Source organism: Toxotes jaculatrix, chromosome 8 (assembly GCF_017976425.1).
Source record: "Toxotes jaculatrix isolate fToxJac2 chromosome 8, fToxJac2.pri, whole genome shotgun sequence".
Classification (NCBI taxonomy): domain Eukaryota; kingdom Metazoa; phylum Chordata; class Actinopteri; family Toxotidae; genus Toxotes; species Toxotes jaculatrix.
The window spans coordinates 23,511,949-23,538,059 of NC_054401.1; the positions used below are offsets into that span (position 1 = coordinate 23,511,949).

Sequence of the window (26,111 nt, forward strand, 5' to 3'; positions counted from 1 at the left end):
TATGAGTGCAGAAGCGGTTTTCTCTCTTCAACACCAGTCCACCAGCGTTGACCACTGGGGGAAGGTCCCTGTGGAGCACTTGGACTATGATTACATTGAAAAATGCAAAGATGTGAAATACCTGGAGAAGATCTTGAAAGTACTGAGGTACAAGCCACATAGGGCAGAACTTATTTTGTATGTTCATCAAATGTTCTATCCCTTTATAGTTTTGGTGATGTTTTGGCCATTAAGATAATACACTCACTGTCACATAGATTATATACAACCTATAACCTATTTCAAAGGGGCAACAGGGCACATCATAACTCATTACACATGACTCGTTATTTTATTTAACGTAAAGGTCTGGTGAGGAGGGTGTGTATCCGCACCTGATCAAGTTCTGTGAGAGTCACTTGGAGAAACTAAACCCTAAAAGCCCAGCCCTCAGGAAGGAAAACCTTGTAGCAACAGCAGCCAGCTTCTCTAAAGATGAGTGGAGCCAAATTATGGATGAGTTGAAGGTAGGTTACACATTGTGGTGTTTTTATTTATTTATTGTCATAAACCCTACTGACTTTGTAAATATATTTATTTCTCTGAAATTTAATAAACATTTTAAAATTAAATACTTTGATTTTTACAGACATGGCAAGAGGAAACCAAAAAGACTGAAACTTCACTAAAACAGCAGTCAATGTTTGATGAGCTAGCCGCTGAAAATATGCCACCTATAAGGGGTTCCAATGGCTCCATTCCACTGAGTCAGGTAAAAGTCGTCTCTGTTGGTGTATGCAACCACGCACATGTATGCATACGAGAAAAATGTTCCAATTAAGTGTCATGTCATCACAGAGGTCCAATGCAAAAGGAAAGGGGAATTCTTCAAAATGCACTCTCCCACGTGATTATCAAGAATGGGACAAGTGAGTCATTTAGTCTCTACTTTTGTCTCGTATATTTAGAGGAAAGAACACACTGTTACAGCAGCTGCAGGCACTGTCTATAAAAGGTTTCAAAGAGTTTTACTTTCCTTAGCTAAGCTTCCTTAATTACAAAGACCCAGAGTTACAATGCTGATTCTGCTCTAGATAATCATTTATCATCCCTTACCCAAATACATTTCTCTCTGTTTCCAGGTTTCATGTGGAAAGAGAATGTGAACTGATTGATGAGAACGTGGGAAAACATTATCCACCAGCCACTACAATCACAGGACATCCTAAAATCAAGACAAAAGTGGATGTTTCATGTAATGTATTATGTATAAAATCTCCTATGTATTTTGTGGTCTTTTTAAAGTGTTGTGTATACTTTGGTTGTGTGGTTTATGTGTGTGAAATGTGTGGTGTCTTACTATACATCTAGTGCTGACACAACAGGAGAAGCTCTTCCTGGCAAATCGTGAAAAGGACAAAGGCAATGAAGCTTTCAGAGCAAACGATTATGAGGAGGCAGTTGCATACTATTCCAGGTCGGATTCTTTAATAAATTATTTGTTATAGAAAGCTTTTCACATGTCTTAATGGGGGTATATCATTATGCCTGGCATTTAATTAGGCTGCTATTGACTTTTATTGAAGTCTGACTTCATTCCCATTAACTATAGCTCTAAGCGTTTGTCCATTGTTAGGAGCCTTTCCATTGCACCAACTGTGGCTGCATACAACAACAGAGCCCAGGCAGAGATCAATCTCAAGCACTGGCACAAAGCCATGACAGACTGCCAGAGTGTACTCGAGCTGGAACCAGGCAATGTGAAAGGTGCTTCCCATTATTTATGTTTTTTTTTTTTTAACATAACTTTAACTTTAATTACAATACTACAGGTCTTGCGGACAGAAATGTTACTGTAATCTTGTAAATGCTTTGATGTTTTACATGCTATATTTATAACTTTAAACACAGTAACACATATGATATATTTTTCACCATCAGCCCTACTACGTCGTGCCACTGTGCACAAGCACATGAGCAACTTCCAGCTGGCTGTTGAAGACCTGAGGGTGGTGCTTATGGAAGAGCCACACAATGCTGCAGCCAAAGTAGGTGGTAGAAGTAGAGAGGCACGTTGATTACTTGTCAGTGGCCCTTTGTCCACTAGATGTCACTGTATTTGTGTGAGGTTAGAGAGTTGTCAGCAGACAACTTTTCAACTTTTCCTCCTTTAGCCTTTTCAGCTGGTATTACTCCTGGCACCACTGTCCCAAAAATGGCAGCACCTGCCTGTTTGAGGTTCACTCGTGTCTTACCTCAGGGGATTTTGTACTCAGTGGCAGACAGAATGGCGTAGTGAAAGTGAGGCTTTTAGGGAACCAGTCTAGATGCTCATGGTGTCATTATTCGATAGCCATTACATTGTGCAATCAGCATTTACTCCATAATGATAGGTTAATGCAAAAAACTTGACAAACTTGCCACTTTAATAAAATCAAATGTAGTCTGTTATTACTATAAATACAGAATGATGTAACTTTTTCAATAGTCCGGTGTGTGTAGAGGAGGTCAGGAGCCTGGGATGTGTTTTTATTATTGTCACTTTTGGAGACATTGGTTATATGTCCTTTAATTATGCATGAGGGATTTTAATGGCGGAGAATGAGGAGACTTTTTTTTTTACTTTTATGCTGACACACAACTATACTGACTGTGGTATCAACATTTGTGTTACCTTTGCTGACTTAATACTTACTGCAGAACTGGGTTGGGTTCCTAATGTTGACAAATTCTAACATGTGTATTAAATGTGGTTTAGCAACTTCTGTCTGAAACTGAGAAGCTGATGGAAAGTCAACCAGAGCAGAAAAGCAAAGGCAAAAAAATCCTCATCCAAGAAGTTGAAGATGAAGATGACAATAGTAACGAGACAAAAGTAGAAGGTGAGTTTTTTTTTAATGCCTCAATAATCAATATCTATATCTTTGATTTACACAGACACAGAAACTCTGAATCCATCCCAAAGTTTCTCTCTATCTAACTGATTAATTTAAATTAGAGCAGTGTTTCCTATCCTATATTTAACAGAACATGGACAGTTTACTTGTTTCTCTTTTCAGGGATAATCACGACCTGCTATGAAAAAAAAAACAGCATTTTCACATGAAGCCAGACAATATTTGCTCGGTCAAATCAGTGCACTAAGTATCAATCCCTTATACACCAGTTATTGCTAGCTCTGTCAAATTAAAAGTAAAACAACCAAAGAAAGACCCTAATAAAATAAAACTAGAGCTCTGTCATAGGAAAAAATGATTGGTGATCAGCACATCACAGAAGTAGTGGTATTTAGATATACTGTATATTAATCAATAAGTAAAACAGTAGTATAGAAAAGGACATGTTTAAGGTAGTTTAGAACGCAGTCTCATCGTTACATAGTTCTTCCACCAGAGAGAACTGACAGTAACATGTCCACTCAGATCAGGTCATTTATTTATGTTAGGTTTATGTTAAGTCTCAGATGTCTCTCAAATATCAGTGTTCAGCCTCAAAAATCCAGAAATGGCTTCCCAAGTTTACAGGATCTAAACTCAGTAATGAATATTCTGCGTAGTATAAATGGTCTGGGGTAATTTCTGGTAATAGTATGACAGTCATTTTCATTGTAAACTATTCTGTCTTCTGTGCTATAGATAGAGGAAACTCCCCTTGTCCCTCTGGGTAACGTGACATACTATGCATGCGTGTTATTCACCCTACCCCCACCCATCACTTTCGTAATTCACTGTTGAGAGCGGCTGCTTCCTGGAACTCCCTGTTTGAAGTGGCTGTGTGTGTTGTCTGTGTCTAACCCTCCCCCACTGTGATGTAACGACTGATTCCTTCCGGTGGGTGTGTCCACCCCCCCCCTCTCTGTCTCTCCCTCCCCTCTCTGTCCCTTACAGCTTGTCTGGTTGAACCAAGCCAGCCTGTGGGAGGGGAGGAGAACTCAGCTGCTCTTGTGGAAAGGGGAGATATGGGTAACGCTCAAAAAAAGCCCCACGGCAGAGGGGACGGGGGTCCACACAGTGAGTCCAACAACTCTTACCCAGGACACTGGAGGAGCAAAGGAGGCAGCTCAGACAAGTACAAAGTCACACAGGAGTCTAAGGAAAAGGTATCCAATGGAACAAGCAAGAGGGGCTCGACAGCTTCAGTTCAGGCTGATCAGAGCGGCAGCGGCAAGGGAACTCCGGTTGGAGGAACTGCAGGGGAAACTATCAACCTTGATGCCCCATGTGGAGCCCTGCCCCCACCTCTGGCCCGGCTAAAAAATGAAGGAAACCTGCTGTTTAAAAATGGACAGTTTGGCGATGCACTGGAGAAATACTCACAAGCCATTCAAGGATATACTGAGTCAGGTAGGGCTGAGGAGTCCTCATGGTCGATGTTGTTCTTGTGATTATAGTCTGAGGTGGCTGCTAGTTCAGCCCTACATGAAAGAATGTGGTTGGTATGTGACAGTGGAGGAAACTTAACTATGTGCCTCCATTGGCAGTAAACAGCTAACGTTTATATTGGTAACAGTGTGTTATAAACATGCTGTGACAGGAAACAAATGACCAATAATTTAACAGGCGGATGTTTCATCACCAGTCTTGCCCATATTTGAATAAATGTTGCTTATTGGTCTATAATCATGAATGTTATTGAGACAAATGCAACTGGGCAATTCAGCTGTAAATCAGAGGCCATGACCTTGCTGTTATAATGCTAATGCTTCCATTTATTTTAAGTTCCTTTGATCATATTCAGGGATATTACAGATTATTTTTCTTTTTAAAATGAGATAGCTGTTTCCTGTGACTGCCCAAACCACAGAAATGATCTCTTCCATCAGCATTAGTGTACATATAGTATTCAATTAGTTAGAAAGGTTTCAAAAAGAGCTGTACCAGAGTTAAAATATTAGGCTGTTTGTTGATGTATTTATTGACTCCACAGCGATGCTTCACAGTGTGGCTGTTGTGGTGTATATGGACACTGTTTCTGTGTTAACCTCAGCCTGGTGCTAAGCCTCTCAGCTTAGGTCTGTCCAGGTCACGTGACCGCTAACCACTCACTGTGAAATTGAATCTGAAGGACCACAGCTATAATTCTCATCGTGAGGGAGAGAGTGAGCGATTGATGGACAGAGGAGAGAAACTGCTGCTTCTCAGTCCTCACCCACCAGTCTCTCTGTGGACGTCTCTCACTCCCCACTGTGCTTCTGGATGTGAAAGGGATGGGACATAGACATGGACATCCAAGGTCCATCGTCTGACCGACGTAGTGAAGGCTACATGTCATGCAGATTACAGCTCAGGACAGGGATAAAAATATTCTCTGTTAACCCCGTTAAACCACCTAAACATGCAGCATGTTAGTGGTCTGTCAAAAAGAGACTTCAGAGATTTCAGAAAAGAAACTTTAAGAGATGGACATGATCTACTGTCACAGTAACTTAACAAAGTGTGAGCAGTTGCTGAGACATCATCATCACTGCCACACTGTGTCATCGTCCATAATCTGATTTCATCTGATGAGGTGGCATGCTAATCTGACTGTGTCTTGTATGGCAGAGGAATGTTGCTCTGTCTGTAATACACAGTGTGTAGGCCTATCTGATTTCACTGTGTCAGTGATGATGAAAATCAAAATGGAGTTTAAGATTCCTGTTAGGCAAGTAGAGAGAAACGCAAACACACCGCACGCTGTCTGTGTGAGCAAGTGGTTTGACAAGCTTTTCCTTGGTCTTCATCTACCTTTTGTTTTTCAACCAAATGAGAAATTTGGTCCAGGAACATCAGCTCATTTTGCTACTTCTGTAAAACAAAATATTAAAGGTGCGTAGTAGTGGAAGAAAATGCAGGGCTGCTGCTTGTTTTGGATTCCAAAAACAAGTTTAAGGAACTTTGGCTTCACTGGTGTAGAGTCCAGACTCTTACCATATGTTACAGGTTCAGCTGAAGCACAGGAAAACATAGAATTGCTGTATCGTAAATACATGAATGCAGCTTTAAAATAATGTTGCATTCATCTGTCTAACATGCAAGAAGAAATTTTTGGTCAATATCTTACCATTCAGTCATGTTTATGGTGATACAACCAAAAAAAGTTCATTTCCTCATTGCAGAACCCATCACTGCAACACACACACGCACATATACAGATTCTGTCAATAACCCCTGAACATTGCACATGATTAATAACACATACAGGCATTTTAATAGCTACACACAGGCAAGACATTCTTTGAAGCCTATTTGGATTTATGCCACTTTTATATTTAGCTCCAGATGGACCGTGAAATCAGTGTGATACATTTACATTTATGATATTTGTCTCTTTTTGTGCAGGGATTGATAGTCCAGAGGATCTATGTATTCTGTATTCCAACAGAGCAGCTTGCTACCTGAAGGATGGCAACAGTCAAGACTGCATACAGGACTGCACGAGGTGAGACCATTCATTTTATTTACTGACCCTGACACACTGCATATGCAGCAAGATGAATGAGAGGTAATGTTCGCTCTGGGTGTCAACCCAGATTTCACAATTTTCACACCGGGTCTGACCTTGAAAAATCTCACAGCCTTATCTTTTAGCATTTAGTTTAGTAGCTTTAGTAGCAGATCACTGTCATGTTATGAGGGGATTTGCAGTCGGGTGTGTTGCAGGGGATTTCACTTAACCTCTTTAGAAGTGGTTTAATAAGCAGAAAACACAGGATAGCTTGAGGGAGCCTCCCACTTAAAAGCCTTTAAATACTTTTATGTTTGTTTTAGTTTCGGTTTCTAAGGCAAACAGGACAGTTTACTCACACAAATACAACAGCACACATGCACTAATACTTACTGTATACTACACAGAAACAGAAGAACAGATCCGCTGTATTATCTGTCACATATAGTGATTCCACATTTAGTGACAGTACAATCAGACACTAGCATCTATAGCAGAAGCAGCAGACTTGATCCTTTGCTCCCGTCTCATCCCATCTATTTATACTGACCAGAGCTCTGGAGCTGCAGCCATTCTCCCTAAAGCCCCTCCTGCGCCGGGCCATGGCTTATGAGTCCCTGGAGCGCTACCGAAAGGCCTACGTGGATTACAAAACCGTCCTGCAGATAGACATCAGTGTGCAGGCAGCACACGACAGCGTCAACAGGTATTAGCTTTCACCTCTCAACTGAGCTGAGAGGCTGCAGAGGGTAGGGAGATGTGAGCACTGACACACAGACATGACTGAGTGAGTTTTAATGTTCACATTCACTTTCTTCAGTGGTCTGATTGGCAACACAAAGCCAGCATTTGACTGAATATTACACTGGAATGTCAGCTATTCCAGCGGCTGTGACTACCCTTTTATCTGTACTGACAAAGAGATCTATGATGAAAGTATCTTCTGCCCATTTTAACTGGGTGACACATAATATCATTTGAAGGTTTTTTTTAATTCAGAAAATGGACTGTGACATCTGAAGACTAAATGAAAACAAAACAAATGAACAAACACACTCTAATCAGTGGCTAACAGATTTAGCTGGTGTTCAAAAGCAGTTCCAGCTTGAGGCTAATTATGGCTCTCAGACTGCATGTCCTCGCTCTGTTACGCAGTACATAAACTCACCTGGCTGCTCTGTGTTCAGGAGTACCACAGGGTCATAGCTCTAATACATGTCCATATACAGGTGTTAGTTTTCTGTGAGCCTTCTTTATGATCTGGTCCATATGGGACTGTGTATAATATTTTTCCACTTGTACGTGTGTCCATGTGTAACATTCATGTGTTAACTGATTTGTATTGTCCTCCAGGATCACCAGGCTACTGATTGATCAGGACGGTCCAGAGTGGAGAGAGAAACTCCCAGATATTCCCCTGGTGCCTCTGTCAGCTCAGCAGCACCGCAGAGAGGAGCCACCCAGTGCAGAGGTTCTCCAGGCCCGAGCAGAGAAGGCCGCCAGGGACGCAGGTTTGTGTTAACAAAAATCAGCCTGTTCTTGGTTGCTCACAGATTCACAGGATTACATTTAACTACACTGGGCAGTATGCAAATCCTTCACTTTGATCTTAAAGCATCCTCTGGATTAATACACACAAGTGTGACACACGGGGGAGACAGCCCTGTGCTTTGTGAAGCCCATGTTTATTCCTGAGTTGAGAAATGCCACTGTACAAAGTTTTAGCTGTACCTGCTTATCGTTGAGGGTTGCAGGGTGTCTGGAGCTGATCTCAGCTGACACTAGGCAAGAGGCAGACAGGTCACCAGTCAGTCACAGGGACGACACACAGAGACAGGCAGCTATTCATGCGTTGGCAGTTAACCTGCATGGCTTTGGACTGTGGGAGGAAACAGGAGCACCCAGAGGAAACCTGCAATATGGAGAGGTTTAGCACTGTCACCTCACAGCAAGAAGATTCTGGGTTTGAGTCTGTGTCGCTGTATTTAAGCACTTAAACAGTCTTTTTAACAGTCGAATGCTTGACAGCATCAGTTACTGATACTGCAAATGAAACATTCACACACACATCACATATATTATGAATCTTTTAGATTACACTTCACGTTGGTTCATAAAATATTTAATATTAGCTCTATATTTTTATTACAAAAATATTTTGTAAAGTATATTTTTATTATCTAAATGTGTAATGATACAACATTTAACTGTGCAGCACTCACAGAGATCTTTTGTTTTTGCATAGGGCACTTTTACTTATGATACTTTAAGCACAATTTGCAACTTTTACTTAAGTTGTATTTTCAGTGCAGTGAGTTTTACTTGTAATGGAGCATTTTTACATCATTAACACATTGAAGAACAGAGGAGAATAAACTTTCAATTTTGACCAAAACTAAAATCCTCTCCGTTCCTGTTTCTCTGTCACTACCCCCGCCCCCCCCCACCCGAGGTTGGAGGAGGATATTAAAGGCCCAATGTTTTATATAAGTGGACGTGTTACCTCTGTTCACTGACCATGCAGTTTCTCAATTCTCAGGGCAGCTATTATTTTTAAACTCTAATGAAAGAATAGACTGCTGGCACAGTTTTTTTTCTCCCAGAAGACACTCTGCAGCAGATTGATTAGCCCTGAGTCCACACTGTGACTGATTGCTGACTTAACTCATTCCTCTTGTCCAGCTAACACAGCATTAATTCCAAGGGTTTAAAACATCAAGCTCTATAGCACAGAAGACTGGCGTGTTTCCTTATGTTGGGTTTTCTAAGAGATAAGAGGGAGCTGTGTTCAAATTTATTGTGTCAATGTGGATCCATGGCTTCACAGCAGAAAGAGGAGTTGAACTGGTCTTTATGTGAACAAGCAGTAACAAGTAATCATCACTTTACTTTGTCTTCCAGAAAGGAAAGCAGAAGTTCGTTTTACAGCTTTTAAGCAAGAAGGCAACGACTTTGTGAAGAAGGGCCAGTACCAGGATGCACTGGGAAAGTACACTGAATGCCTTAAGCTAAAGCCAGAGGAGTGCGCTATCTACACCAACAGGTTAGAGGCTTCAGTCTCACAGACACTGCTGTGGTCTCTTTCACTTTCTGTCCCTCGCTGTTTTGTGATGCTCTACACTTCTACATGGTTTATTTCATTATAAAGCAGGACTGTGAGAAAACACCCAGTAATTGATTTGGATAAATGAAAGCAGACTGCTTAATTATACCCAGCTGTCCCATGTCAGGCTGTGCATTCAGCTCTGTAGCTAATCCCTGCCAGTCGTCTGTCTGTCTGTCTGTCTGTCACTGGTCGTAAATTAGCATCTATTGTTGGTAAGAGCAGAATGGCCAGGGCTCAGGACACAGCTGCCTCGTTTAGCTCTCTGTTTATCACAACTCCACTCATAACTACAGTCACATTATCTGACAGTGAGAAATACACCAAACATAGTAGTTGTAAGAGGCAGGTCTGACTTCATTCTTAACCTTTTCCACAGCAGTAGTTGACCATGTCTCAGAGGAAACGGTGTGCTGATGAAATATTTCCTATTGTGTGTTTTCTTATTGTGTTTTGAATGTGTATTTTGGGCTGTGCTGAGGAAGGAACTTGTACGTAAGGCCACACCAGAGCAAACAGCCGCATGCTACTGCTACACAGCTGCTGAGACCCATTAGACTGAAACAACACATTCACAAAGAAAACAAAAAAAAGCTGTTAGAGCTCATTTTAAAGCTAATGTACATTTTGTCTCTAGGGTCATGTATTTCACATGTAAACCATTTGCCTTTAGCCGTTATTGTCTAGTATAACAAAATCATGATACTTCTGACAAAAATAAAAATTTCAAGTGACGTTTCTCTCTCTCTCTGTGTGTGTGTGTGTTTGCAGAGCCCTCTGCTACTTGAAGCTGGAGAGGTTTACTGAGGCCAAGCAGGACTGTGATGCAGCTCTGAAACTGGAGCCAACCAATAAGAAAGCCTTCTACAGACGAGCTCTGGCCAATAAAGGCCTCAAGGTGAACAGAGCTGGCTATTAATGACTAATGCCACGTGGGAATGTGTTCATTTAAAGGAAGGGCTGGAGGGAAATCTATAAATTCAAATTGTGTGTGAAAGAGGTTTATAATTTCAGTTGTCGAACAAACTAAAATATTTCAACTCTGTGTAAAATGTCACTTGCACATATTGGTTTCATACCGGTTTTGTCTCTGTATCCAAGGATTACCTGGCGTGCAGCTCTGACCTGCAGGAGGTGCTGCAACAGGATCCCAACGTGCAGGAGGCTGAGAAGGAGCTAGAGGAGGTCACGGTGCTGCTCAGACAGAGTCTGGCCAAGTCCTCACCAGCCAAGCCCCGGAAGACTGTCCCCATCACAGAGGTAGAAACACATGTACTTTTTTGATGTATATGTGTTCACACGGACAGAGAAAACGGTCAACATCATCTGGTATTGCCATCCCTACACACAGGGCAACCACAGTCCACAGATGGTGGAACAAGCAACGCAAAAACAGTTATCAGATCAGTGCCTCTCTGTATCTTCAGCAGTAAGCTGAAGAATTATGATTCTGACAGCACCTTCCCCCTGAACACCTCTAACAGCCTAACATGGCCAGCTCTCACTGTGCTTTTCTTTACCTGATCTCCTTCCACTTTGTCTCATTGATTAAAAACGTAGTGCTTACTCCGAGGTCTCCTGCTGCACTGAGGCATGAGTGTTGTCCCTCACTTAGAAGTTGCTTTTGATAAGAGCAACTGTCAAATGAGTAAATATAAATGTGAATGGTTGCTTGTCTCTTAAGTGTGAGCTCTGTGATGGACTGGCCATCTGTCCAGGTTCTACCCAGTGTCAGCTGGGATTGGCTCCAGCACCCAGTGGTGTTTTATATCAAAGCTGCATTCATTGGAGCCATAGACTTGATGACAGTGCATCACCTTATGCTTTCCATACAAACAGTGAACAGGCCTCTTATTTCCTGAACCCATGGAAGTTCTTTCTCTGACAAACTCTCTCTCATGTGTTTCCTCTGTAAACCCACTTCTATCACCTTTGTTGACCCTCCTCAGGTCGAAGGTGATGAGGAAACGACAGCCGTCCCTAACTCAGAGGGCACCTGCAAAGGAGAGGACATCGCCATCAACCTCAAGCCAACCAATGTCTACGAGTTCGGCCAGGCCCTGAATGCAGCTCGCTGCAGCGGAAACATGGCGGCCTGCGCTGACCTGCTGGCCTCCACAGCCCCAGAGATGCTTCCACAGTACCTGAGCACCCAGTTGGACGGACACACCATCAGCTTCATCATGCAAGTGCTAGACTCCCACCTACTGGAGAAAGACCCCAACCTGGTCTACCAACACCTCAACCATTTGCACACCGCTGACAGGTTCTCGGTAAGAACGTGTTTACTCCCCATTCAAACAGCGTTTTGTGAGTCTGAAAAGTTTATTTTTACGCCACATGTAAAAATCTCTCTGTCCACAAACGATAACGTGCTGTTTCTGCAGACTGTGCTGATGCTGCTGGAGAAGGACGAGCGTCGCCACATGACTCATCTGTTTGAGCATCTGTCAGCTACGGAGAGCACAGAGTTCACCAAGAACGATGTTCAGAACCTAGCCAACAAATACATCTGACCCCCCTCTGCCCCTGCTCCCTGTTGCATGAGCTGCTGCACCACCACAACTCTTGGATCTATGCAAAACATTGCACAAGAACTGAGTAAGCAAAGGCAGGAAGCTGTAGAATATGGCCCAGAGCAATACAGCGGAACTGGGTTACATTCACTATACTGATCTGTACTGTAAATGATCATCGTTATGTTTGAATAACAGGATGTGGAATTTTTCTCTCTGGAACATTTTGCTATGCAGATTTACCTTTGTACCACCACCAACAACTCGAGCTGTACATCACACAGACAGCAGGATACTATGGACCTTTCATTTTAGTGTATTGATAAGTAGTGTCCAATGTACAAAGTTATGAAAGACTACAGGCAGGTGTGTCCTCTTACAGGCTGTAACGTTTGCTCACTCAGCTGGTCGGGTCCTTGAACCCTGTCAGTGTTCTGATGACAGCCCTTTGATAAATGAGCTGCCGTCAGACACGAGCCGAGATCAGAAATGATATTCGGTGCTTCCTGAATATTACATAGCACAGGAACAAGTGAGGTCATTTGCTACTGAGATAATTAAAGATGATCTTTGCAGCAGGACAGAACCATAAGATAAAGCAACTTTAACAGTTTTATTATGTCCATATGTACTGTATTATCTTTGAGGAACAAATAAGCCTGCGGGAGAAAGGGTTGCTGTGTGGTAACAGTATCTGCTGGACTGGGTGAGAAAATACAGTTTGTAACCTTATATGACTCAGATGCTCTTTTGTTTATTCCGCTATGCAATTAGCATATCTGGGTTCTAATGTAAGATCACATTTAAAAACCTGGTGTTTGTTTCTTTTCCATGAGGAACGATGAAGTCATTCACTGTTTGTTTACCAAATTAGCCTGCCAGGCAACGCACATCTGCACATTCATCTTCACAGCAGTTCAGCCACGCAGACGTGTACACACGGGGGAGAAGCAGCATCTTTATGAGATGTGTGCCTTGGATTTCAGACTATGGGCTGATTTAGCTTCGGTGAGTGTACAGACATTCCTACAGAGAGAGTATATTTATGTCATTCAGTAGCTTTTATCATATTGTTAAATTGCTTGGATTCACATCATAAATGATACATATATTCACTTAGCTACATGCATGTAATTATTTAAAATGTGTCTTTTATTTGCTAATTTAAAGACATTCTGTCCATGTTAAGTATTTAAATGAATATTCCAGTCAACCAAGACTGCCTGAATCCAAACCAACGTTTTCTTTTTTTTTTTTTTTCAAATGTTTTATCAGCTCTACATGAATGTACCAAATTTAGTTCAGGGTGACAAGTTGGTGGGTAAGAGGCAATAATTACACGTTCCAGTTTCTCCTGATTGTGGTTTTAAATTATATTTCAGCAGATATGTAAAAATGTGTACAATATTAACAGAGGGCTATTCAATAAACTGGAGAAAAATAGAGAGATTTTCGTTTTTATGCTATGATGAGTTCAAATAATTGTCAGTTAAAGAACTAGACCATTAAAGATGGAATACCATAGGGCATAGGGACTTTTATCAACCTGAAAAACTGAGGATGGCAATATTTCATATATATATTTTATTTTTCTGATATGCATTTACACGCATATAGTAAAGCAAATTACCAAACAAATATACAAATACCTTATGCCATTCTGCACAAATTACAAATTATATCTGGCACTAGTGTTCAAATTAGGATCAAGAAATGGGGAGTTTTTGGTGAAGAATGACAAACAGAACCAGGGTGGAAGAACAAAACATTTTGCTCCAATGTGGGGAGGACTGCAGCATGTAGCCTCATCCGCCCCAACCAAATCGAGTGTTCATTCAGTAACAGGCCTGGGTCAAAATACCATTCAGGATGCTTTTACCTACCTGGTGGAGGTGCACCTGAGCCGACTCAGTGGCCTCAATAACGCTGACCACTGAACAGTAAAGACAGGCTTAAGCAAACACTCTGAAAGAAAGTGCTGAAAACAGAATCTGACTTCCAAGTCTGCTCAGCAGCACTGACTGACAACACAAACAGGAATCACAGGAAAATTAATAGGGACAGTAACCCATAACAAACCTATGCGTCCCTATTAACCTTGTGCATTGCAGAACATGAACGTAATAAGAAATACAGGTAACAGTGCAGGTGCCTTGGGCCGTTGTGCGGCCTCAGTTATTTGCGTAGCATTTTTGTGAAGCATGTACGAAACAGCAGTCTGTGTGTGTGTGTGTCTGTATAATCCTGGGTCTTGTCTTCATTCATGCCCATGGTGTAAAAAGGTTGCACCACACTGTGTGTACAGCTGACAAGTCAAAGGTATAAGATTTAACAATAGCCTGAGTGCTGTCTTTGGTAGGCAATTGAAAAGTCTTCATTTACCATGTCTACCACAGTATGTTCTGTATGTAAATGAGCATCCCTCCTACACAGACAGACATTCTGTAACCTATAATAAGTAGCTGTTTGGAGTCTTGAAGACACAGTGGAGAGAGAGAGAGAGAGACGAACAACACAAACAGCTTCTTAAAGGCACCATGAGTTAACAAAGAAAGATATCAAAGCTCTCTCTTACTCAGTGAGGTGAGACCATCAGCCTGAATAAATCACCTCTGAAAAGGACAAAAACATTTTCTTTACACAATTTCACAGAATTGACCAACCCACTGGTTAATGTTATTATAATGACTTTCAGCATTATCTTGACAACGGTGGCCTTCCAGAGACCTCTTCTCAAATCTCATCGACACCCCCCCCCCCCCCCCCCCCCCCCCCCCAAACAAATATTACCACAAGCTTTCCACAGAACTGAACTAAGTCCGAGCTTCCAAAGTCATCTTAGCACTAAAAGCAGTTTTGGGCTACAGATCTTGACTCCCTGGTTACCATACTGCCGAGCACCGTCTCCCACAGTGGGACTACAGCTACCTGTGCATCCACCTAAAGGTAATGTTGGTTGTGTTACAAGTCAGTTTTAGTGCTAAAATGCTTCAGAATGTTGAGTTCAGACCTTATAATTATACATTAGATGTTAACATTTAACATCCAGGGAAAAAAAAAACAAAACAAAAAAAGTCTAATAATAAATACAGACGAGAACACAAAGGCTCCTCTGTGACTAATACATTTTGGGAAAAATAAAAAGAGGAAATAGTGAATCATATTGCCTGGTCCCTGTTGGAGTTCACTTCTAGAAAGCTGTAACATTAAGATTCCTGCATGGTGTTGCATCCGCATTGTAGAGCCAGAATCAAATACTTGCAAAACTGGCACAGTGGTTTTATTTTAACCAACACAGATCAAAATGAGAGCCACCACAGCAGCGGCCTGTCTCCTGTTACAAGTGGCGAGAGAGTGAACAGTTAAAAATGTGTCAGCGGTCTGCGGGTCGCACAGGGAGAAACACCAGCATTCACAACCTTAACACTTCTCACATGGCTGCACTTTGGGAACCTTTTAATACTTCCAGTTAGCCTTCAGACAGTCAGAGGACACAGAGTTCTGTTTTACACAAAGGTTGCTTTTTATAATGGACATAAAACCCCAAAATAACATGTCCCCTTTACAAGGGAGTAACAGAAAATGCAGGCTAAACTGTAAGCTGATTGTTAGTTTAGTGGAGGAAAGGATGTTAAATAAAAACAGCGTCTGTGCAGCACTTAAGGTATTGAGATTTTAGATGTCAGTCTGTATACAGGAGTTCTTGGGCTGCTGCTGGGTTTGGGTTGGATGCTGCAGACGTTGGTGGTTGTTGTTGGTTTCTTTAAGCTGCTCTCCAGTGTTGCTGTGAGAGTCCAGATCAGCAGGACACACCAGGTTGACGCTCTCCTCTGTGATGAAGCAGAGAGGTGAGAGCTCTGCGCCGTGGCCCAGGGAGGACGTGGTGGAGGTGGGAGAGTGGGGAGTGATCACAGCTCCTTGTCCCTGGGAACAGGAGGATGAAGAAGTGGGGCAGGTCTCCAGGCGGTCATTCTCCACCTCAGGTAAGGGGCTGACGGTGGCAAAGCGCGTGTGGTAGTCACCTCCACCGGAGCCGTGGCTACAGGACGTCTTCATGCTTTCCAGATCGGAGCAGCTGAACTCAGAGAAGTGGCTGGAGTGGGAGTCAGCCACCGAGGGCAGGCTGCCGCTCAGCGAAGGAGAGTCGAACTCAGAGGAGTTGGTGCTGCGCTGCTCCAGCAGCTGAGCATCCATGTCCTCCCGTGTCTCGTTGATCTTGGTGCCTCCGCAACCTTTCTTGCGCAGCTTGCCTTTGCTCTTTTTGCCCCCGGAGCTGGTGGAGGAGCAGCAGGATGCCTCTTTGGCCCACTTGGTGGAGGTTCCTTTGCCTTCTGAGGAGGTGCACCCATTAGAAGGGCAGGTCCAGCCACAGCGGCCAACATGGCCACTGTCATCTACACTGCTGCTGCCACTGTGATGCCGTAGTTTGCCGGGTTTGGATTCAATGTCAACCTGGACCTCCATACTGTTCCCATCTCTGGAACATTGGGGGGCAAACGGTGAAACAAAAAAGCATCTATTGTACATAAAAAAACTTTATGTACAATATGTAGGTTTGCGAGCGTATGAGTGTACATGTAGCATGATTAAACAATAAGCCTCACAAAGCTGTTTAACAGTAAAGTCTGCAACAGCTCAGATGCATCATTAGCTGATGCAAAGCACAGTGAAACACTCAGAGCTGCACTAACATCCCTTAATACTAAATGCTTCCGTAACAAATACAGGATCCTGGTCATCAATACAAAAAGAGAGCACACGCTCAATGAATATTTTATCTTCAGATAACAATCAAATATAAATAATTAAATCACAGCAAAGAGAACGTTCTTCAGGCTCCCTTAGTCAGAGCAAGGACAGGAGCTAAATTAAAAGCTCTTATTTAGTCAGACATATTGATTAAGACTCTGACTGCTTTCAACCTCACCAGGTCTTCATCAGGGGGGAAACACCTGGCACCCTTTTACTCTTTATAGGCAACACACCAGAAATGACATTATTGGATCACGTCATAATAATTGAATGTTTCTTCCACCAGGCAGCACAGTATTTCAGCAGTCTTGATTATTTCTAACCCATCAGAGCTGTTGTGAGCAGTAATATCTAGTTAGTTTGGTCACAATGGGGATTGTGACCATAATGGGGATTTCTGGAAGGACACCAGCTCCACAGAACCAAACCAGCGCTGCCACTGACGTTCTCAAACCTTTATCAGAATGAATAGTAAATAATGCTCACCTGTCTAGGGGCATGTAGGCGTTAAGAATGGATCCAGCCATTGCTTTGGTGCTAGCATTGTCGCTGATTGTACCCAGGCTGACGGTGCCAGATTCACCACTGAGACTGCAGCGCTCCTTCTGCACATCGGCCTGCACCTCCAGCCTGACAACATGTGATGTGGGAGGGGGGGGCAATGCAACAATGCAACAAAGCACCATGAAATCTGAGGCTGCATAAACATTTAAATCCCATGGCATGTGTTTATGTTTCAGTACCTGTTTAGGTAATTGACCATGGCACTGCCAGAGAGGCTGCCAGTGATGCTGGCTCCAGCCAGGGCCATGGTGGAGGCGGTCTCACTCAGGTTGTCCCTGATGGCTCCCAGACGGTCCATGTGGCTGCCACTGGCGCTCAGGCTTCCCGTCAACCCCCCAACACTGCCTTCACCTATACTGGGGTTGTTCCTTGTGTCCGCCACTGATGTAGTATCTACAGAAAAGATACAATCATAAAATATCATTTGAAAATGTTAACGTTAGGGATAAAAATGTAATGTTTTGCAGTAATTTTTCCAAGCACAGATTTTTGGTCTAATAGAAGATGAACAAAAAGGTGTTTTTTTTTTCCACAGATGTTTTTCTGTGAAATAAGACGAGTGAGAGAACACTTGACATTTGTGAAACCGGCAGCAGATTTCATTTAAAATGGGACTCAATGCCCAAGTCAGCAAACAGCGCAATCTGCTTTTTGCTGACTGATACACTTCTAACACAAAAGGTGGCTTTTTGGCTGTCAGTGTCAGTGGGGGCACTAAAGCTTACCAGTGGCAGCTGTCCCGCTGCCAACATTCATGTCGTTTTCATCATCAAACTCTATGCGGACTCCTTTGCCATTCCCAGCTGAGACGCCACAGCCTCCGCTCCGGCACAGAGAGATGGGCACCACGCCATAAACGTACGCAAGCATGATGGGAACGCCAATGCCTGAGAGACAGAAAGACACAGAGACTGGAACAAGTTAGACCACAGCACTGAGGAAGAAAAATAGGGGAGGACAGAAGTGCTGACATAACACAGCTTTGAATGAAATCCATATGATGAAATCAAACTTTTGCATAATACGACCTTCAAAGCCAAACAAGGATATGTCAATAAAGATCTCCAGGCATGCAGAGAGCTAGAACAGAGGCAGACACACACACACACAGAAAGAGGAAGAGGAAGGAGCTAGGAGAGGTTGGAGTGAACGGACTGACCGACTGTGACTGCAGCCACCACTGGAGACACAATGACAGAGAGCGTCACCCCACCAGCAATCACCAGGTTCCTCTTGTGGTTGGAAATATCTTTGCCTTCATAGCGGTTATGGATCTGACAAAGAAAGAGGGACCAATGACAGAGTTCAAACAAACTGTTACCTTAAAGATGCCACATGTGAGGAATACTAGACCATTTCAGTGTTAACCACCAAATTGTTCAGTCATTATACGCAAAAACCAAGAAGTCCTGCTTGGAAATGCTGCTTGGGGTGTCTGCTGACGCCAACTTCAGAAGAACCCCAAAAAACCTGTTGTCAGCCAACCTCCAGTTTCTTCCCTTTATCATTTTTCTTTCACATCCACCCCACACACACTTTACGTTAGAGAGGGGTCATACACTAGAAAAAAATACAGGGCATAACATAAATACTTTCTCAACTGGCAGCCAGTGAGCTGGAGTAGGAAACTAATTCTTCAGTCTACAGTGAGGCAACAAAGTGCCAGCAGTAATCAACCACTATATGACAGCTGTCTATAGCTGACGAACAGACCATGTAAAGGATAGTTGACTTATAAAATGTAAACAGGTCTGAAAGCTGATTTTGTTGACAGAATTCTTTATTGTTCCAAACCCAAAGTAATCCCACTTACCTCCCACATAGCCCGCTTATTGTGTTTATCAGTCAATCAACTTACGACAGGCTGACTAACTTTATAAGTCAGTCAACAGTGATAAAATACAGCTGCTATAAACATGTGACCATAGAGAAAATGGCCGTGGCTTTGGTCTAATGTAATATCATGACTGAACAGCGACATTCATCCAGCGCATGTGGAATGCAGGTGATTCATGTTCAGATGTTTCACATGCGTCATGTGCTCACTACTGAATGTGGTCAGGTTGTTGTCAGGGGAAAACGTTTGTTGGCTCTGGTTTCTTCTTGGCAGGAGGAGGAGGGGAATTCTGGAGAGTCTGAACACTTTCATTTCACTGCAGAGTCACACTGTTGTTTGTGTATGTGCCTGTGTATGTATCACCCAACAGTCTACGGCTGATGAGTGATACAACACAAGTGTGTATGCACAGATGCACAGCTTATTAAGAAATGACCTCAGCTGGTTTGAGATAAACTGCAGAGCCTGAGAAAAATATTATATATAATATTAAGAATGTTTTTCCAACATAACTAGTTAATTACTGGTTGATATGAAATGCTTGTTTCTGGCCATGTTTATTTCCTTTACTGATAACTGTGATATGTATGAAGTTACGTAACACCGAGTACATACTGAGAATAAACAGCTTCAGAGGAATGAAGGCAGGGCTCAGATTATTAAAATGCAACACTCAGAATGAAACCCTGTGCTTTATGATAAGTGTAAATCTTGAGTCATTGTTCTGCCTCATCCATGTAGTGAAAACTATAAGCAGAGGAACGTGAATATGTAAACCCTGTACCCCTAGAACCTCACCTTTCTTCCCACATACACGGGGATGCCAATAATCATGGCGGGAATAGCTATACCAGCGATGAGTGCGATGCCGACAGGGGCACCCACAAGGGTTCCCAGTTGCCACAGAATCTTCTTCTTCCTGCTCCATGGCTTCTTCCCCCAGAAAGTACAGCCTGATGGACTGAAAGAGAAGCAGAGGGGAAAGATTAAGAAAAAAATAATGTTGCTGGTGTCACACAACTGAGGGAAAATGTTTCTCTAATTCTGGGCGCTGTCTGAATCACAATCAGTGAGGAAGACAGTCATGAGGATGAACGGTTTTGTGATTTGCTCATATAATAATGTCAGACATTGTTATTTTAAGTGTACTTAAACGTCTACATGTTAAACTAAGCCGTGTAAACTGTGTGTCCGTGTGTACACCTGTGTGCTGACATACTGACCTCAGGTAGTGCAGGTCTGAGATTTCCTTCATGCAGAGCCAACAGAACTCACAGCCACAGACGGCACAGGTCATGTGGTTGCAGCTGCCGTCGTTCATCTTGATGATATAGGCGGCACAGCGCGGGCATGGCTTGATGTCATCAGCTGATAGCGAGAGAACATTATTTAATGGTGCACAACGTGGTTTCACTAACTAGATACTGTATAAAGCCACCGCTACCAGCAAATGTGGTCTGATCAGTCACGTCAATAAATGTGCTTGTGTGTGTGTGTGTGTGTGTGAGCTCGGTCAGCTGACCTGCAGCTCCGCTCTCTTGGCTGTAGCTGAGGGAGGACGAGCGGACAGTCCTCAGGCGGAGGCTCTGGGCTCTCTGCTGCCGTGCTGCATCACAGGTTTGGTTGGGATGCCACAGCTGCTTACAGTGGTAACAGAACTCTGTGCCGCAGCCCTCCCTGCCACACGTGATCTTAGGACAGCTGGCACACCCGAAGGCTATTACTGCATACCTACAAGAGGACAAACAAAGCACATATACACACATACACATGCCTTCATCAAAAGGTTCAGATAAGACAGGACATTCCACTGTATGTATAGAAAAAGTGCTGTCTGAATGGGTGAATGTGACTCCAGGTTTCTCATTGCTGCCCACGTGAGCACTAAGGTCTCCTGGCCAAACTATAGAGTCCTCAGGCTGAGCCCTTTCCAGGACCACACCCAGAGACTCCAGGAAGGCCAGATACTCTGAACTGCTGTTTGGTGCATAGCCGCAAACAATACTGAGAGCTTTTCTCTCAGTGGCTTTCAGTCATATAGAAGTGACCCTCCTGTTCTTAAGGGAGAACTCCAGCACAGAGGCCCCCCGCACCACTCAGTCAGGGAAGAAAAAGAGAGAGTCCAGCCTCTCTGTAGGACTTTGGTTCCAGAGTCGGTCCTATGCATGGAGAGGAACCTAACTATATCTAGTTGGCAGCCACTGAGAACCTAAAATGACAAATGCTTTGTCTCCTTCTTTTCATCTGTATTATGATCAATAGAGTGACTGTGGAGTAATCCTGACATGAGCAATGATGCTTTGTTTATTCTCAGTCACTCTGCTGACTGTGACATTTACTTCAGGTAAATACCACAGTAAAATCTGATTGTTCATCTACAACCCTTCAAAAATGTCCCATGACAGACTTTTGGTTCCTAATTCACCATCTGACAGCTTAAGACCTGAGTTCTCTGGAGAGAACTTGAGCCTTGATTGATGATGACTGGCTCACAAGAGAGAACGCTGAAAAAAGCCAACACCTTCTTCTGAAGTTTCTATTTTGCCTTTAATCGACTGCCACCTCCAATATGTTAAATGTGACAAGAAACAATAAATTTTGAGAAAACAAAAATTTGATGGCAAAGAAAGAGAGAGTCAGTAGTGCTATTTTGGACAGCAAACTTCATATGTTGAATGTGAGACTGTTGTCCAAAGCAGAACTGGTACATGATTAAGTGTGATCTTAATGTGGATTAAGGTGTCCAAGTTTATGTTAACCGTTTTTTATTGTATTAAGCAGAGTCTGGAGCACTTCACACTGACAAAATCCCCTTATAGAACTAGACGTTAACTCCTTAACAGTACAGTCAAACATTACTACAGTACCAGATCAGTTTAGACCGCAGCAGTTTTGGTATAACCACTTCCACTGAATAACAACTTACACTTTAAAATCCCCTAAATCAGTCACAACAATAACTGCAACTACAGCACCAGTGCCCTTTTTGTGTGGCTAATTTACGCAACATTACATTTCCTCTTAGTAAGGAGTTTGAGACAGAAAGATTGAGTGCTCGAATATGTTTGTGACTACAGCAGTGTGTTCACAGCCATTAGAAAATAGGCACTTTCATTAAATACATGTACTTTAACTCTATCATCATCTAAACTCTACTCCATTATCTCTTTCTCTCTTTATCTGGGCTCATGAAAACATAAAGGAAATGTGTTTGTGGTTGTAGTCAATATACATTATATAACCAATGACAACACTGCATTCTAATCATTGTGTCAGATTAATATAGCTGTTGATGAGTGTTCTGAGAAAATCAATACAGGGATATTTTAATAAATGCTGAAAATAAAGATATAGCGAAGTTTGTTTATGTCTGTTGCCCTGGTCCCAGGATTCAGATGGCCGGCCCAGGCCCACAACCTGTCTGACCCCTCTACGAGGTGTACCTTACTGTCTGGACCAGATCACAGGAGCCCGAATCTATTTCCAGGAGGAGATCATTTGTTCAAATGTGCCTTTTGTGCATTTCCCAAACTTCTTTGAAACAATGCACCCATTACTAAGTCATAAACTAGGTGAACATTAGCATGTTGGCAAAACCCCAAAAAAAACAACAGGAAAGGACATAGCAGAGAAAAGCTGCAGAGAAATGGAAAAACTAAAATGGGAGGACACTGTAGTTCCTAAGAACCAGAACCAACCAAGAATAAAGTCCATAGCACAAGATTTGCTGTCTGACTCTGACAAACAGACACCAGAGGAAGGAAGGAGTTGACTGATAAAACACAGTGTGTACTGCAAAGGTTACAGCCTACAACCAGCTGACCACCAACATGTGGATACATTCTGAGTCTATCTGAGAGGAAACGGCTGTTTAATAATCTGTATACAATCTGAGAATATGTCTGACAGGTTGCACCTGCTACTGTGAAGTTTTGTTTTGCTTTGCTTTGGCACTGACGGCCTGTGGTTCTCTGTGTCTAAGAAAAGACAAGCAAAGAATAGGCTGCGCTCTGTCTCACTGACCGCTGCCACCATTAGTTCACGCACTCAACTGGCAGTACGGCCTCCTGCAAAGGTCGACCAGCGCCAGCAGTAGTGGGTTTATGGCATAAAAGAAACAGCAGTTAAGGCACTTTAGAACAATGTCCACTCAACTAGCTGTAGATTTGTTGTCAGTGATCGGAGTCACCATTTGACCCTGCAGGGCGTCTTCAAAGACAGACTGACAGTGACAGTGTGGGGACTGGATGGAAGCAAGAACAACAAGTCATCACTCAGAAATGGATTAAACAGCAAAACTGCTACAGGGACATGAAGTGAGTAAGACAGAGAGACACAAAAACATAAAGAAAGCAAGGCAGGCACGGAAGGAGACGGACAGCTGGTACAGAAAAGATTGTTGGAAAAGTCAGACAGAAGCAGGAGGGTGTGCTATACGTGTTATACAATGTTACTGCACAGTTACAGTTCAAGTTTAACCTAAGAGAGACAAGAAAATCTGTTAAACTATTTGTTTCTGCTTTCCCCTCCTTCTTTTCACCCTTTTTGTACCTCATTTCCTCCATACCTCTTTTATCTCATGCTTTCCATCAAACTATTGTTCACTTGTCATTACATAACACAAGTTTCTGTCAAATAACAGCTGTGGCCAAACCCAGTAAAAGGGAGATGTCCAGGGAAAACTAATGGAGGAATAATGGAAAAACTATGTAGTTTAAGATGCAGTATGTAGCTTTTCTAACATTTTTTAGTTGAAACATGGCCCCTTTATATCCACATATCTTCATATGGAAAGGTGCTGTTAAAGGCTTCTGTGACCCCTACTCACTGAACAGCCTGGCAGCAGAGCAGAGATATTCCATCTTAAAGTTTTCGAGTGAGCCTCGCCCTTCTGGCCAAGCAGAGAAGAGCAAAGTCAGGGGGTGGGAGGTCACAGCCGTCAATCAATACGTGAACGGTGTTCTCCTGGTCTACCACTCCTTGTGCACCCAGGCTTCAAGCTAGTATTAGCTAATGGAAGACATTTTTATGACTGACTCATATACTAGCAAGGAGGATACACAACGAGGTTGTAGGTGAAGGGCTGGGCAGAGAATGACAGAACAAGGAGAGGGAGGGATGGGAGAAGAAGACTTGCTTCAGAGTCTCAGGCTAGAGCTTCAATTGTAGCTTTAATTGTCAGTGCAGTAACACGAGTAATAGTTGGCAGTTAAATGTGAAAGTGGGGGGTTAAACTAGGTGGGATTTAGCTGAGGATACTCTTGCAATTCAAATCCCTACAGGGTCTCTGAGGCCTGCAGGACTTCTGCTGATGTGGCACACTGTCCTTACTGTCCTTAAGTCCTCTTAGGAGTAAAACATCTAAATTTATCATTACAAATCACGCTCAATGAACAGCATCATCAGTATCATCAGTCAGCCACAGACAACAACCTTCGTGCAGCAGTCTTGTTAATAAGCACTACTTGTATAGACATCAGTGTTTTGTTATGAAAATTGTTTTTATCTTAATTTACTCATGGAAAACACACAATCTATTTTTTTAACTTAACTTTTTTTGCGCTTTATGTAATAAGTACATATTTTAACCATTCAGAAATGTAACTTCATGAAATAATTATAATTATTTCATGACACTGATGTTGGATGAAATATGTTGTTGGGAAAGAATGCAAATTGAGAGCTGATTTTCTTTAGCTAAATGTCTTGTCCCTCTGTCAAATGTTAGCTAACATTTGACAGAGGGCATACTTTACACTACATTCTTAACTAAGCTGATTTTCATTTTCTCTTCCAGAAAAAGTACCTAAAAACCTGAGACACCCTGAACAAACAGCCAACGTTTGTTTAATAGCTTTTTTCAGAGCTCATCCGACATGCAATTGTATAAGTGGGATCAGAGTGCATATTATGTTGGATGTGTATTTGCATTTTATTTTTTTAAATTTCACTGCTTACCCACAGTCCGGGGCAGGGCACCAGCGGCAGTCAGGGTCAGCCACCAGCCACCTCCTTAGCATGAACTCCTCATATTTCTCCATGAGCGCCCGGTCATTCAAGATCATACGGATGTCATGCGGGTTGAAGCGCTCCGAGCACTCGGGGCAGCTGATGTTGACGCGTGATTCTGAGATTTCAATACGTAGGTACTGGCGCAGGCAATCGATGCAGGAGCGGTGGTGACAGGTCATGATGTCAGGGAAGTTCTCCCTGGAGTGGCGCAGAAGGCACAGCGGGCACTCCAGTAACTCTGTCCCCACCCCACCCCCCACCTTCGAGGAGGAGGAGGTAGAGGAAGAAGGCCCTGAGGCAGATGAGGTGGAGGCAGCAGCAGCAGGGGCAGCTCCGGTCCCAGCCACGGAGAAGAAGGCAGAGTTCTTGTCATTACACATCTCAGAGTGGATGCTCTCGATGCTGGCAATACCATCCACCCCCCCAAGGCCTCCGGGTCCAGGCTGCTGGAGCTCTCGGGACCTTTGGCGCCCTGATTTAGGCTCCCGTCCTCGCCGTCTGAAAAGAGAGGCCAAGGAGAGACGCCTCTTCTTGGGGGCCTTTTTCACAGAGGGCAGGGAGATGGAGGAAGCAGTGGACTGCAGGTCCCGGTCCGAGCCCATCACCCCACCACTGCCCAGCTGCTGGTGCTTCTGAAGGCTCATCTCTCCTGAGGGAGGGGAGGGGTGTGCCAGCGGGGAGCCAGGGTTAGGTAGCCTGTCCCTCACATGTGCAGGGAGGTCTGGGAGAGGGATGGGGCTTGGAGAAGGGGTAAGGTGGTGGATAAGGGAGGGGGAGGACAGGCCAGGGTGGGGGGATAGGGCTCCAGAGGGCCCGTCTGTGTTTAAGACATGGTGGCTTCTCCTGATCAACCTCGTGGTCACATCTAATAGTCGGATTTTGGCGGAGGGGTGGGGGTCGCTTGCTGTGAAACTGATGCAAC

At 43.2% G+C, this 26,111-nt stretch overlaps 2 protein-coding genes across 4 annotated transcripts; one reads left to right on the forward strand and one right to left on the reverse strand.

Moving 5' to 3' along the window:
• The first annotated feature begins 1 nt into the window (after position 1).
• Positions 2-13,465, forward strand: LOC121186586 (sperm-associated antigen 1-like). Of its 2 annotated transcripts, XM_041045361.1 has the most exons (19): positions 2-147; positions 347-506; positions 629-751; positions 838-908; positions 1,122-1,234; positions 1,351-1,456; positions 1,616-1,746; positions 1,921-2,027; positions 2,738-2,861; positions 3,338-3,343; positions 3,867-4,322; positions 6,300-6,399; positions 6,959-7,111; positions 7,759-7,916; positions 9,307-9,448; positions 10,280-10,406; positions 10,610-10,768; positions 11,458-11,781; positions 11,896-13,465. In XM_041045361.1, exons 1-19 carry the CDS (start codon positions 2-4, stop codon positions 12,022-12,024), a joined length of 2,835 nt encoding a protein of 944 aa, XP_040901295.1. In that variant the 3' UTR covers positions 12,025-13,465. The 2 variants fall into 2 exon arrangements, with proteins under 2 accessions (XP_040901295.1, XP_040901294.1); XM_041045360.1 differs by lacking the exon at positions 3,338-3,343.
• On the reverse strand, positions 13,265-26,111 carry LOC121186587 (E3 ubiquitin-protein ligase RNF19A-like). 2 transcript variants are annotated; one of them, XM_041045363.1, is made up of 9 exons: positions 25,136-26,111; positions 20,700-20,908; positions 20,401-20,545; positions 19,976-20,138; positions 18,500-18,614; positions 18,066-18,227; positions 17,520-17,733; positions 17,263-17,406; positions 13,265-16,501 (listed from the first exon to the last, which is right to left on the reverse strand). In XM_041045363.1, exons 1-9 carry the CDS (start codon positions 25,831-25,833, stop codon positions 15,700-15,702), a joined length of 2,652 nt encoding a protein of 883 aa, XP_040901297.1. In that variant the 5' UTR covers positions 25,834-26,111; the 3' UTR covers positions 13,265-15,699. The 2 variants fall into 2 exon arrangements, with proteins under 2 accessions (XP_040901297.1, XP_040901296.1); XM_041045362.1 differs by having other exon boundaries at positions 13,265-16,540.